The 14916-nt window shown below is 49.9% G+C and overlaps 1 protein-coding gene across 6 annotated transcripts in view; it reads right to left on the bottom strand.

The window, feature by feature from the left end:
• The window catches only part of FHIP1A (FHF complex subunit HOOK interacting protein 1A), a 279678-nt gene that overhangs the window by 51763 nt on the left and 212999 nt on the right, over positions 1–14916 (bottom strand). For 5 of the 6 annotated variants that reach the window (XM_047717642.1, XM_047717638.1, XM_047717639.1 and 2 more), the window contains 4 exons: positions 13737–13927; positions 10366–11508; positions 5167–5345; positions 4672–4809 (listed from right to left, as the gene is read on the bottom strand). In XM_047717642.1, the coding sequence (XP_047573598.1) occupies positions 4693–4809; positions 5167–5345; positions 10366–11508; positions 13737–13927 (1630 nt within the window). In that variant the 3' untranslated portion in view covers positions 4672–4692. Of the gene's footprint in view, positions 1–4671; positions 4825–5162; positions 5346–10365; positions 11509–13736; positions 13928–14916 lie in introns of all 6 variants that reach the window. The other variant, XM_047717644.1, reaches the window with a different exon arrangement.

The following is a 14916-nucleotide window of genomic DNA, read 5'->3' as shown; positions in this document are numbered from 1 at the left end:
TAATTATGCCTCAATAAACGAACAAAAAAAGAGGTTAAAAAGAAAAACCACAATGAGTCAATAGGTGTAACATACACAGGGGCCTCTTAATGGGTCATCCATCAACCATTAACAATTCACCTGCCACTGACTTCACAGAGACTTCCTGTTTCCTGCCCCACAGGCCATCCCCTGCGCTGCTGGCCTCACGCTGCATTTTATTAACCAGCTAAGGCCTACACTGCCTCTAGCCTTGTGTTCTTGGGTTTTCAGTCCTCTACCAGACTCTGAGATTTGTGAGAGCCGTGCCCATAAGTGATGTGTCCTTCATGGCCCCCAGCACGCTTCCTTATTCATAGTAGAAGCTAATAAACATTCGCTGAGTGAATGAGGGGAGGAACTGGCCAATATCAGGTCTTCCTTCCAACTAATCTCCCCGGAGCTGGTTCATATGCCTCATCTCCATCTTCTCTTTCACATTCACGCCTCTTTTTCTCCTCAAAAAGGGTTTTTGTGGCTCATTTATCTAGCTTGATCATGAATTCAAAAAAGTGTCACCACTTAAAAAAAAAGTGTCATTACTAAGGCTCATTTACCCACTTGAATCCAAGAATCAAAACTGTCTTCACTACTGAAGGCAAGAACGTGCACGGTGAGGACTTGCAGGGAGCTCCTTACTGAGGGCTGTGCGATCAGCATAGGAGTGGCCTCTCCATGGGTCACGGAGCACCACCAAGCTCAGCAGCAAGGAGACCCGAGTCATGGATTTCACCTACCAGGCACCTAGCTGATCATACAACGTCTCCATTTCCTCTTCTGTACAATGGAAATACCACCGACCTGACCTCCCCCCCCAGAACCAGAGATCTGAAAGGACACTGAAAAGAACTAAATACAAGTAAATACCACCTCTGAGATTTGGAAAGTATTTGAGGGGAAGTGGCTGAGCCCAGAGATCAGCAATCTCAAGGATGACAACGTGACAGCCGGCACTGGAAGTCTTCCCACCCCGGAGCAGGGGACACAGGGACCTGTACTTCTGTTTGAAGCATTAGTTAGGAGGCTCATTTTTCCCCAGGGCTGCCAGGAGCCCAAGGGAACGCAGGACCCAGGGTACAAAGCAGATCTGGCTGCGGGCACCCAGGGTTCCACCCATCCTAACAGGGTTCAACAAGCACAGACAAGCACCTGAAGAAAAAGGCAGAAAGAGGGGAAGTATGAATAAATGTCCAAATCAGGAGTCGTTTTCTCAAATGTTGCCCTGGGTCTGAAAAGCTGCAACAGAGGGTTCTCAAGACGAATACTAGCAAGATTTCAAAGTGAGGCAAGAAATCCATTTGGTACTCATCCTCCATCCACAGTGTTAGAACCCACAGCTCCCCAACAGTGCGAACCCCAATATTTGGCCCATTACCAGAACTCTCAAGCACGTTCCCGGATTCAACTTGTAAGGACCTATTTTATATTTTTTATTTTAGCCAGAGGCTTCCACTGAGGTTAAACAATATACTTTGTTGTTTAACCCTTAAACTGTCCCTGCTCCCCTCCAAGTCCCCAGGGGACTTAAAAACAAGTCCCGGAAACCAGCTCCAGGTGTGGAGGCCAAGACAAACAAGGCTGTACCCACCTCCTAGCCCTGACATAAGTACAGCCATCTTGGCAAAGCAAAACCTGGCACCTTGCTCTGTAAGAGTGGGTTAGCAGAAGAATGGCCATCCTGAGGGCCGGGAAGCCATTTCACTGTGTCCCTAACCAGCCCACATGACACACATAACTTGAGATGAGAGAAAGTGGCTAAAACCTAAGAAACAACTTAATCATATACCACCAGGGCAGTTAGGCGATGGCGCCACAGGGACCAGATGTTAAAGAAAACAAATAGTTAACTTGCAGAGATCACAATCCTGCAAGACAGGAGTCTCCCTTGGTTTGCAAATATCCCAGTGATTTACAACAAAAAGGGCTATCTCTTCAATGGCCCAATTTCCAGAGACTGGTGGCTCAGTTCCTCAAGGCCTAAGGTCACCCTCCCCACCATAAAACTGAAGAGGGCTGAGGCAGAAGGAAATGTAAATAAAGCTAAATTTCTTCTAAACCTAAATCTCACTTAACCGCCAGGACGGCTCCAGGGTGACCCTGGGGTGGCAAAAGGTTAAACAAAGTTAAACTGTCAAAGTGGGGTGCAAGATATGTATGTATGGAATGTATGTATGTATGTATGGAAAAGTGCCTTGAAAATGCTATATAAACCCTTGGTTTTGAGTGCTCGGGGTCCTTGTTGAAAACCCGCTGCTCCGGGCAGATACTTGGACCCCAGCGAGGTGGAAATAAACCTCGCTGCGCCACTCTGGGAATCTGAACGAAGCTGGAAGTTTCACCTGAAGGTAAAGGAAAGTCTTCTTCCCCGAGGGAAGCTTCTCACAAGTCAGAGCCCCCTGAACTTCACAGACCTTAGGAAGCATCAACTCTTGGCTGACTAATTTGATAACCACATGTGGCACGAATGAGTTCACGTTCCCCTGGGCACCTACCTGGCAGCTACTGTCATGAGACCATTGGAAGCCAGGACAGAGCGCCAAGTGTGAGCAATCCCCACCACACCTCACCCCTTCACCACTCACCCAGAATGCGTGCGTCAAGGAGAGCCTGAGAAGCCGGTCGGCATCTGTGCCCTCAGCTCTGCACGCCGGGCAGGCCACTCTCAGGCACTTGAGCTTTGTGCCCCCGGCTGACTACTCCAAGCCTCTGATTTCAGCTGCCTTATCCGAAAACGAAGCCAACAGTACGTTCCTGGCCCACTCCACAGTGCGATTTGAAAATAAAGCGGTCTGGGGAAGCACTTAACAAATTGAAAATTACGAATGAACAATAGCAGACACGGGGTGTAATATAAGGAGACTCGTGTCACCTTCTGTCCACCAACTGCAAAAATGGCCACAATTCTTACAGTTCTTCCCATGGAGAGGCAGAAGGTTTGCTCCATTCTTGAACCTGGGCTCACCCAATGACCTGCCTTGGCCAAAAGAATGCAGCAGATTTGACCATGTTTGGGTCCCAAGACAGAGCCTCAGAAGATTTTGTACACTCCTGCTCTGGCTCTTGCAACCCTACAGCCACGATGTCGACGAGCCCTGTCTAACCTCGTGGATGAGGAGAAATACCTCCACCCCCACCATCCCCATCAGCCCAGCCAGCTACCACCCTGTGAGTGGGGCCATCCCAGACACCCAGCCACCCACCAAAGGCTACACACGTAAGTCCAGCCAAAACCCGCCAAGCCCCCCCGCCCCGATCAGAACCCCCAGGTCACCATGCGCACAGACTCAGGAGCCCCATAAATGGCGTCCTTTAAAGCCACTGAGTTGTTGCCCTGGTTTGTTACGCATGAAAGCTAACACCCCAGGGTGAGTGACCACAGCAAGCCCCGGAATCAAGAGGAACATCGCTAACAGACCAGCCATCCATGAGCTAGGAGAAGCCACATGGGGCCCACAGTCTACTTTTCCACGGAGATGTGGGGGCTCCTCCCCCTCCATGAATGGTCTGGCTTGGTCTGCTCTTCTCCAGGGGCCCGAATCTTAAAGGCTGTCCCCTCATCTTCCAGTTGGCCGAGGCCCACCTTCCTTTCAAGATTTGCCTTGCAATGCCCTGAAGGCTCTTCACAGCCAGAAAGGACTGGAGATGGAAAATAAATCCTTCATTTAAAAGTCAAGGAACAGGAGGACCCAGGGAGGCCCAGTGACCAAGATCAAACAGCTGCAGACAAGGTCAAGAGACAAGGTCAAGCCACTAGAGTTCTGGGATCTTTTCAGCTTCCCCTATAGATTTAAAACTGGCCCCAAGTTACATTCTGCTTCTCACTCTCAATCTTGTTTCTGATCACATGCCTTTAGCCTGGGACCCAGAGCCCCACAGTCCCCACTGTTCACCTGCCACAAGGCTGGTGTGTCTGTGTGGGGACAAGCAAAAACCAGCCCAATACCGGGCATTTCTAGTTTGCCCTCAATTTGGCTTAAGCTGAGGGTCAGAAGACAACTAGGCACCAAATCCGCCCAGCCAGCACTTAACTGAGGCAAACCAGAGGTGCCCCCGGCCTGGCCAGCCCGCAGGACAGCTTCAGGCTCTCTGCTTGGCACCAACCACCACTCTTCCCCAGCCGGGCCCTCTAGAGCTGACAGAAAGGTGCTCTGGGAAATTATAAACTGAGCATAAACTTGACTTCTCCCAAGTCCAGGTGAATAGTTTCTCCCTTCTAGAGCCCTCAAGCACATTTATTTGGGGCCTGAGAGTCTCTGAAAACATAATAAAGAGAACTGATGCCCTCCTCAGGGTAGGATCGGCCAAAATATGGTTCTGAGTGTACCCATAATGCCTCTTGCTGGCCCACATGTGCCAAGGTCTTTATTCTAGCCAAGCGACAGCGCACAGCACTCCTTCCCCAATCCACCGTTGGGGCGGGAGACCAAAGGCCTATGAAGCCCTCCCGGCAGGAGCAGGCCAGCTGCATGCAGAGGGATCTCTCTTGAGGTGGAAGGTCACTTGGGGGAAGCCCCTCGCTGTCGGGTAAACAGGAAAACGTATTTAGAGGCTCTGAAGGCCCAGGAGCCAGCACGGCATCTGCGGACCCCAATCAGGAAGGAGGCTGGGGATGTGGAGGAAGAGCTGGAGACCCAGGGGAGCCCCCTGGCCTACCTTTGGTTAGCAACTCGGGGGTCAGGTCAGACATGTCCACTCGGAAGAGCAGGTACTGCTGGGCTTGTATGAGGAGCCCTGGGAAGTCTCTCTCCACGGAAGCAAACTGCTCGATCTTGTTTTCACCGATGCGAGGACCTGTCACACACGATACTTAATGATGTCAATACTGCACAGTGGAATTCCAGCCTCGCTTCCAATGCATCCCTCAGGGGCAGCCCTCGCCACAGTAACTTTTAGGATATTAGGCGTTTGCTTGCTTTTAACAGCCTGGGTGTTCGTGGTGGGGCACCCTCGAAATCTCAGACTCAACAGGGCTTTGCAATCTGTCTCGAATAATCGACACAACCGGCATACTAGGACGGGGAAGGAGAGCAAATGAAGTAGAACAGGAGGCAAGTGAGAAACAGCCAGACGCCGGAGGACAAGAGGGAGGCACCCCGCCCACGCACCCCAGTGACGCCGACAGGGGTGGGTGTGGGCTCGGCAACCTACCTGGTAGAGAGAACGCACGCTCGGCTGGAAGACCATGTTGGTGTTGAGCAGAAAGGAGCGCAGGAGTGGCTGGGGGTAGCTGGCCAGCTGCGTGATGATCCCGATGAGCAGCAAATTAACGTGGAGAGAGTTCTCCAGCATGTTCTCCAGCTTCGACAGGACCACGCTGATGAAGGGGCCTGCAGGAAGAGCGCGCGGCCTCAGATATGGCCTGGCCCCGGGGACATCTTGCCTCCGCAGCGAAGGAGCCGCTTGGCCGGCTACCAACCGTGGGCCTGCTGGGTACAAATCAGACCCAGCCACCAAGGGGGCACCCCAGCGTGTCCCGACGCAACCCGGAACCCAGAACAAGCCACCCCCAGCAAGAGAAAGCAGACACACACACATGGGAGCTGCTAGTTTCATTCCATGAGCAGCTCGGATACTTGGGAAATTATCACAACCCTTGACAAAGGCCAGAGGACAAGTAATTTCATTTTAGAAATTAAAACCTACTTCTCCGTCCTGCTGCTGGCTTTCTGGGGACTGCCAAACTCAAAGACACGGTGCTCCTCACCTCAGGAGGGCACGTACTGGGGTGCTGCGTGTATGTACATTTTAGTAACATAAAAAGCCTTTATGTTAGTAAATAATACCAAACACATAGAACTATGGTACAAAACAGCAGCACCGTAAACAGTACGCCATCAGCAGGGACTATCTGTCCCCAGTGAGTACCAGGAGAAAGATTCTGTCTCATCAAATATCACAAGGCAGAAGAACGGGAGGAAGGGACAAGCCAGGGCTGAGTGAGGCCTGGGCCGTAACTTTACTCACTTTCAGAAGGTAAAGTTTGAGGTGTCACAGGTTCCTCAAGAAAGAAAAGCTATAGGACTACAAAAGCCACTCATAAATAATTAGGCAAAAAGGAGCTTTGATCAATTTGGATCACCAGAAAATGAATATGCTCTATGTTGGAATTCACTGAAGACAGTGAAAAATCAAAAAAATTCATCTGGCATTAACAAATGACTTGAAGACGTTTTCCATTTTTACCATAAAAGTGATCCATTAAGCAAAATGAATGAGTATTCTGTATTTCCCCCAGCAGAGCTATGGATGGTGCCTGGAAACTACGGCATATTTCTAACAAAAGCACATCCCCCTTGATGAATAAACGTGCCTTGTGAAGATGTCACCAACATTAATACGAGTTTAACAAAAACATACTTCACCACAAGATGCTTCATTCGGAAGCCTTGGTGGTGTGAGAGAGTAAAACCCTTTACAAGAAAACAGAAGACATCCTCAAGGAACAGCAACACCAATCTTAAACCCTTACCCATCCAAGCAAGTAACAGACAAAGGCAAGACTCCCATCGCTGCCGTGACAGCGGGTGTTTCTGTAGGGGACTCAAACAAAAAAGGGACCAGCCCCTTGTGTGTTTACATTAGCCTCAACTTCCCCACCTCTGGGACGGGACAGAGCTCCTGGGTCCCATCACACAACACGGGCGTTCAGTGACCTCTTCAAATAGAGAGCCTTGGCAGAGGCCTTGCTCACAGAACACAGCTGGGAGGCTCTGTCGAATACAGTGCAGCCAGAAACAGGATTAGATCCCACTTTGCAAACAACTTCATGGGGCTTCAGCAAAACCCCCAGAAATGTCACTGGTAACTCTTCTTAAGACATCACAATTCAAGCTGTCCAGATAGATGGACAGGGAGAAGGCGGCTGCCCTCCTCTACTCGGCCCAGCCTTTCCTGTCTTATCCCTACCCCCAACCCCCTTACCCTACCCCAATGCCCCTACAGTCCCTGGCTCAGGCTCTGTTTCCCTCCAGAGGGAGCAAGGATGGGTGACCTAAGTCATTTCAGGTGGGCAGAATCTCCCATAAACACGTCTTTGACGTGAGCCCACAACTGCCCTCCCACGGCCCAATGCCACCCTTGGCCTACGGGGCCACCCTGCTCACAGGAAGGCGGCTGAGTGCACAGGGCCAGGACAGACCAGCTCCAGTCTGCCACTCCTTCAGGGGGGGACATCCACCCAGCCCCCTGTGGAGAGTGAGTGGCAACACCAGCTCCCTTGCACAACAGATCATTAGGTCAAGGCCAGCGACTGTCCTAATGCACCAATGACATTAATTACAATTTTTTACCATGTGCAATAAGAAACATACGTGGAACCCTTTCAGTTTCCCCTTTTAGTCTCAGTTGATTTCTAGCACTTCAAAAGAAAACTGCTTAGCAACAAACAGTTGCTAGGGGAAACTCATAAGCAGCTGAAAATCAGAAAAAACTCAGATACAACTCAGAAAGCCACAGCTGTGTTCAGGGCTAGACAGCCCATTTCTCCTCCTTCTCCTCTTCTAGGACAAGCAGACTCCCCACCCTGTGTGTGTGTGTGTGTGTGTGTGTGTGTGTGTGTGTGTGTGTGTGTTTGTCGGTCTGTCTGTCTGGTTGGTTTGGGGGTTTTACCTGACCAAATGACAACACTCTCCCCACACTGCTCTGCCTCTTGCATTCCCTCTAGCACGGAGCAACCTGCACCTTCATCTCAAGGCCACAAGCTATTTGGTTGCCTTGGGTACATTAGTCAAATGGTCTCCTCCTGGTGGACATGTGGGATGTTTACAATCTTTTTCTATCATAAACAACACTGCAGTGAACATCTTTGTGACATATGTCTTGGCACACAGGCGTGCATACAGCCCATGACACGTTCCCAGGAACAAAGCACTAGGGCATTCTGAATTCTGATCCAGTGATAAACGTCTCCCACCTGCTCTTCTGACAGCACCTCACCCCCTGCAGTGAGCTCCAGGTGGCCTTGCACACACAGACCAGTCTCGTCACTTGTCAACTGCAACACTCCCAGGCCACACACAGCCCGTTACTCAGCTTAGCCCAAAGACCTCCCCACCGCCAGCCCCGTCTCACTTCCAGAGCTTTCTGGCTCCCCGTCTCAAACACCTCACTGCCTCACCTGACTCACACATGCACACATGGCCAGGCTCCTTCATCTTCTGACCCTTGTCTCCTCTGCCCAGGGCAATCCTTCCCGGCCATTTTTACCTGGCAGCTCCTGTCCCCCATTTGTGCCCCTTCTCCGGGAAGTCTTTCCCATTCCCCCCACTCAGGGCTCCCCTAGAGCGTGGCAGACAATCACTAATAATGCATTTCTAAGTGAGTACAGTTCTTTGTCAATGCCTCCTCTGAAAGCCTGGGAATTCCTTCATTTTTCTGTCTTTAGCATCTTGCCTAGAACCTGCCAAGTATTAGGAGATAAATCAAATGTTACTGAATGCACAGATAAAGTAATTAGATAAATGAAATGGAATGCTTTGATTTTGCTGAGCAGTGAATTCATTTCAGGGGAAATCAGGATCCCATGGAGGGATGGAAGTTAAGCCTACTGCTACAGCACACTCAGAAGTTGCAAAACTACAAAATTAGGAGGAAAGATGTTTTCCTAAAGTTGTGTATGAATTTCAAAGGAGGAAAAAAAAAACCAAAGTTTTGGTTAAAATTACTTCTATGCATCAAAAACCATTACATTGTGTTGGTTCTCCTGTGTATCCTATACAAAATATTGGTATTATTTAATAAGGTGTTGTATTAGCTTTTATTTCTTGCCCTACGCTAGACATTGTTTCCTCAATCTACATATTTCCCAGGACTGAAGCTCCTTTCTAAGAAAGCTGGGATTTCCTGGCATCTCCTTCCGGGAGAGCAACTGTGAAGTGGGGATGTCCACCTGGTCAGAGTCAAGAGGGCAGGCCCCAGGCAAATTGGGGGGACTAGTGTCCCTTTCCCCAACACTAAGCTCTCTGCCCCTCCTTCAGGCAGCCAGGGCCCTCCTGCCCCCTCCCCTCCCCCCCCCCACCACCTGGGAAAACTGAGATTATCTAATCCTTCTTACTATAATGGACTGACTGATTGGATTTTAATTAAAACCCATTCACACTGAAATGTTACCTCAACTAGAACCTCAAGCCTTTTCATTGTGGGATTAAAAGCTTTCTCCCTCTTTAAATAAATTGTCAGGCACCAGTAAATAGATGAATAAATCCTGGAGGAGGGGCAAGAGCTACTTGAAATCACATTAAGCCTTCCGGGGGCGGACCAGAAGATATCGTGGTTTCTCCTCTTTGGGGTGACCCAAGCAGGTGGAGCCTAGTATAGACTCACCCAGCTGCTGGCTGCCTGCCAGGGAAGGGCAAGCCTCAGCAGAAGTGGCGAGGGGAATAACAACACACACACTCCTGCGCCCACGAGCCCATTTCGGCCCCACAGGAGCAATCGGAGGGTTCAGGACCTCACAGCTGCAAGTGCTAGAGCCAGGATCCCCCCACAGGCCCGACTCCAAGGTTATGGCCTGTCCCTCTGTGAGGTCAGCTCCTAATGGGACCTCTCCTCACTGCCTGAACACTGTTCAGGGGTCCCGCCCCAGCCTTCCCTGTGTTTGATAAACACTCCCCTCCAGTTCCCTCTGGGAGGCAGATTCGGGTTTTACTAGCTACTATTTCAGGATGTTTTCTATCAATTCCTCAACTCGATCCACTTATCCTGTCCTAGGCCCTCGGCTCTCATATGATTGCTCCTTGTTGTTGGGGGTGTGTCACCCCCAGAGTTAAAGTGGTCTAGTCTGCTTATTTTTGGGGAAAGGTTCTGTGATGATAACAAGCTCTGAAGCAAAGGTGTAATTAATGCCCATGGTCTCTGATGTGTGTACACAGCCACATTTACTCAGCAGGTGCAGAGAACAGAGTGCAGAGAACAACCCAACCCCCGCACCTTCGTGCAGCATACATTCTCGTGAGGGAAACCACCATCATTTCTTCAATACATCCAAAAACACACGTTGTGGACAAAAAGTAATTAAACTAAAGAAAATGAGGCTATTAAATAATGAGACTGGATTTTTTGGTGTGGTTTCATCAGTCCCCTCACTTTATCACACAAGTATCATGGGAAGTAGTTACTCGACTGTGTAATATGTCCTCTGACTGGCTGTGGTGGGGGGGGGGCTGCTAGAACGACAGGATAAAATAAATTGAAAACGAAACCACCCCTCTCTGCTCTTCACGGAAATACTTGGACCCCTCTGTTAAGAAAACTGATAATGCTCCTTCCCTCTCCCTACTTCCCTTTCCTGTCACAATACCTACACGTATTTTCAAAAGCAGAACTCAGAAAGCAATTCAAGATCATCACCTGTGAATGGGGTGCTCTGAGTCCTCACAGGACGGTGACTGGCAAAGGCAGGCTCATCTCTCGCCCCAAACGGGGATGGCACGGTATCCGTGGTGGGGGTTTCTGCTATAAAAGAATCAAAGTCGTCCTCTTCCTCTTCCAGGGCCTTCTTCCCCTCTTCTGCTTCCTCCTTTTCTCTTTCACTCTCTTCTTCCTTCCCCTTTTGCTCTTTGGAGAGATTCAAGAGATCAGGGGAGGGGAACTTCTGTTCTATCGAGCCCTCGGTGCCAGAATCCAGTTCCTTAATGATTTGGTCATACTGGGCAATGAAATCGTCAGCCCCCGGATTCACCTCCATTGGGTCTGAATTGTGCTCCACCTCAGAGAGGGGAGGCGCTGACTCGGAGTTCGATTCTAGGGCTGTCTCAGGCTTGTCTTCTTGTTTCGTTTCCTCGGATACATTTTGAAACGGGTCTGAACTGTCCCTATTCTGTTCCTCCTCTGAGTCTGTTTCTGACTGAGCACGGGGCAGGGGGCCGTTGCTCAGGGTAAGGGCCCGATCGTCAGTCTGGGCTGGGCTGGAGGGCCTTGCGCTCCCCTCCTGGGAATCCCTCGTCTCCTCAGCATCCTTCTCGGCACACAGCCTGTACACCATCACATCATCCTGGAAGTCAGACTCCTCGATGTAGGACCCTTTGAAGAGCAGGATGGCGTTCTTCTTCATCTCCTGGATGTGTTTGGGGGGATCGACAGGTGCTGGAGGGCCTGAATTCTCCAGATCATCGAAAGGCCCAGGGGAACCTATGTCTGCCCCCGAGGAGATGCCCGTGTCGTAGCTATCATCCCACTCCAATTCTGTCTGGCTCTTGTCCTTTCTTGGAGCCAGCACGGGGCCGGTCTTCCTGGGGAGCTGCTGTGGGAGCCGGAACACTGGATAGGTAGGGGTGAGAGCACTGTCCTCTGTCAGACCCTGGCAAAAGGTCTCAGGGTCAGGAGAGTCTCCGTCATACAGGGCGGACCAGGCTCGGCAGTCCCTCATGCAGCAGAGGATGTTGGCGTGGGCCTCCCACAGGTACTGCAGGTAGCTGACGTCCAGGGCTTTGCCGTACTCCACGATGCAGGCCGACGGAGAGAACGCCTCAGCTGGTGGCTGTTCGGTGGTCCCTGCCACGGGAGGCACAGACACATCAGAACGAGCCCCTCTCTTGCCAACACAGGCAACACAGGCAGGGGACTCAGGTAGGACTCACTCGGGTGCTAAGATTCTGTCTCACCAGCTACTTTAGTTCTAATAATTTCTGATTAAATGATTTCTGAATAATAAAAAAAATATATTTGTTTTTAAGAAAGAATGCTAAGGGGGCGCCTGGGTGGCTCAATTGGTTAAGCTTCCAACTCTTGATTTCAGCTCGGGTCATGATTTCAGGGTCTTGGGATCAAGGTCTGCATTTGCTTGAGATTCTCTCTCTCCCTCATTCTTCTTCTGACCCTCCCCCCATCATGCTCTCTATAAACAAATAAATAATCTTTAAAAAAAAAAAAAAAAGAAAGAAAGAAAGAATTAAAAATGCTGGGAACAGAACCCCTACCCTCAGCACAGCCAGAGGAGACCTAGAACTCCACCATTTCTCCTATGGCGGGTGCTTTACCAACACTAATTGCTCCTCCCAACAGCCTTCTATGGCAGATAGCATTGGCCTCATTTACAGACAAAGAAACTGAGGCTCAGAGACAGAAGATCTGTTTGAGGGCAACCTCTGTGCTCACTTTGTTCGATGCCGCACATTTGCAAGCATCTTTGTTTCTTTGTCACCTAAATCTCTAGGAGGTGGGGCCAGAATTGGAGATGACATGACCTGTCTACCCGCCTGCCTATGCAACCATCCATCCATTAGGGCACCCATGCACTGGAAAGCACCCCAAAAGAACGTGGACTTGGGGATCAGAAGATCTATCAGCTGTGAACCCTGGATGGGTCACTTCCTCTGAGTACATTTTTTCATCTGTAAAATGGAAGCACTACTTTCTTCACAGGATTAAGGAAAGAACGTGGCCAAAGTTGGGGGCACTCAGCCATTGTCTGCTTAACTTAAATTTCGAATTCTGCAGCAAGGTCAGCCCCAGAATCATTCTTGAAACAACTTTCTTAGTAAATAAAGAAGACATCAATTTTCAAATAGGTTCTAAAAGCTCACTACTGGTGGGAAAATAGAAGATATCTGTACTAGCACCTAAGAGGAAAGTATCTTTAAAATACAACTTGTTCCCCTGTCACATAAATTACTAATTTCCATGACACAGTGTACCTTTATTTAAAGAATCAGTGTGACAACCTTAATTTGTAACAATTACACTGACACCAAACACCCTGATATTTTCTTAGTCAAGGAGCTCACTCTTAGACGAAACTTGCTTTATCGGACAGGACGGTACCTGGGTAGACAGGATGACATTGTTTGGGGGGACATCAGAATACAAACTGGAAACACTGGGGTCAGTCCCAGAGCTGGACTCTTTCCTAGCGGTCACAGGTCAGGCAGAACCTCCCTGAACTGAAACAGCCTTCTGACCACTAAGCATGAACAAATCCCCCTTTGTTACAGCTGCCTGCCTGAGAGACCAGGCTGATCCAGGGGACCAATTAAAGTTTACTTGCATAAGATCAACCGTAGCTGGCAAACAGCGCAATTACTATAACTCCTATTTTTAAAAAACAGAATATTTGTGTTATTTTTTTTTAAAAAGCCCACTGTAGGTTAATCAAATGAATCAGATACTGCTGCCATCTGAAAATTTCTTTTAAGGTTTTATTTATTTAACAGAGAGAGAAAGACAGCAAAAGAGGGAACACAAGTGGGAGAGGGAGAAGCAGACTTCCCGCGGATGCAGGGCTCGATCCCAGGACCATGAGATCATGACCTGGGCCGAAGGCGGACGCTTAATGACTGAGCTACCCAGGTGTCCCTCATCTCACAAATTTTAAGTTTTACAATGATATGTTGTTGGCAGGCAAGCATCCACAAATGAGTCATTTTGGAAATTAAAATAAGGGAAATTAAAATCTTAGCTAGAACCATCTCCACACCCCCACCCCAATTCTGTTTAAAAAGACTTGCTGGTACATGTTTCTGTATCTGTGCTCTGAGGAGGCCACCAGGAAGCCCAGTTAAAATAAAAGTCTGGGAACACTGACCCGGGGACTGGTGGGCATCCCAGTGCACATTGATTACAAAGTGGCTATAACTCCAGACGCAGAAGAAAACCACCAACCACCCAGGGATTCATAAAAGAAATGGGACCCAGGACATTATGCCCTGTCTGCCCAAAGAGACACACACCCCGAGGAGGAATGACACCTGGCATCCTTCCATTCACTAGCCAGGGCCCTTTACCTGCACTATCGTGCGTCCACTTCGACCAGAGAATATAATCCCTCTCCTGGTCGCCAAGCATCAGGGTGATCCCGCTGGAGCAGCAGACAGGGGTCAGGGCGAGCAGCTTGGCCGCAGACACAGAGTAGCAGTCTCTCTCCTTCACGGCCCACCTCTGGCTCAGCATCATGTGGTTGCAAGGGATCAGGTACCTGGAAGGACAACACGGGCTGCGTTCAGCCTCCGTGATGCCCGCTCCCTTCAGCCTAGCCCCAGCCGGGGCCAGACTCGTCCTCTCCCCGCTTCCAACCCAGCCGTCCCACCAGCCCCCAGGGATGGCTCCATTGCTTAAGACCCGCCAAGGGCTTCTTTCTTCTGGCAGAACCCCCACTCTGCAGAGCACGTCAGGTCCTCCGTGCTGTAACCTCCATGAATCGCCTCCCCTCCTAATGGGTCTAAGCCCAGTGTGAACTTCACCCCTACCATGTTCCTCTTTCCTTCCTCACTAATGCCCTGTCATCGCATGAAGTCCGGCTTCAGTCCTCCCTCTCCAGGAAGGCCTCTGGGCTTCCTGCTTCAACAGAGCCATGGCCTCCCTCTGCTATACTCACCAGCCTCTACCAACGGGCTGTCACCTAGAGTCATAATCACTTCTGTGTCTGCCTCCTCAGTACAACGTGCTACTAGAGCAAGAACCTCCTTTATTAGTTTGTTTTAGAATCCCAGAAATGGTGGCTTATCGTGGGCACTGAATGACTGCAGTTGCATGAAAAGGCAAAGACCTGCTCCACAGTGCAAACCTCGTCTCACAAAATACGGTAACTAATGCTGTTCTGGTCGCCGGTTCCAACATGGGGTTTAGGGAGAGGGGGCAGGGTTTCCCCACAACGACGAGCAAGCAATGCAAAGCAAGGGCATCCTTCAGTTCAGCTCAGCTCTGACCTCACCTACCTGGAGACAGCGTCGCATCCCACTGTTAAGGGGATTAAGGGTTAAGGGTTAAGGCTTCAGTCCTACAAGACTGTCCCTACCCCCCAACACATACACACCGCAGAAGACAATCGCCAGCCTCATCTGACCAGCCAGCTAAAATCAGAGGTTTCAACAACCTCCCTGCAGTGGCTCAGGGATCTCAGAGAAACATTTTATTTCCTGGATCACTGGTTTGTTAGAAAAGGAGAGAACTCAGGAACAGTCAGAA

This window comes from Lutra lutra, chromosome 2 (assembly GCF_902655055.1).
Source record: "Lutra lutra chromosome 2, mLutLut1.2, whole genome shotgun sequence".
Taxonomy (NCBI): Eukaryota; Metazoa; Chordata; class Mammalia; order Carnivora; family Mustelidae; genus Lutra; species Lutra lutra.
Note: the sequence above shows the minus strand (reverse complement) of the source record. Positions and strands in the feature narration are given on the sequence as shown.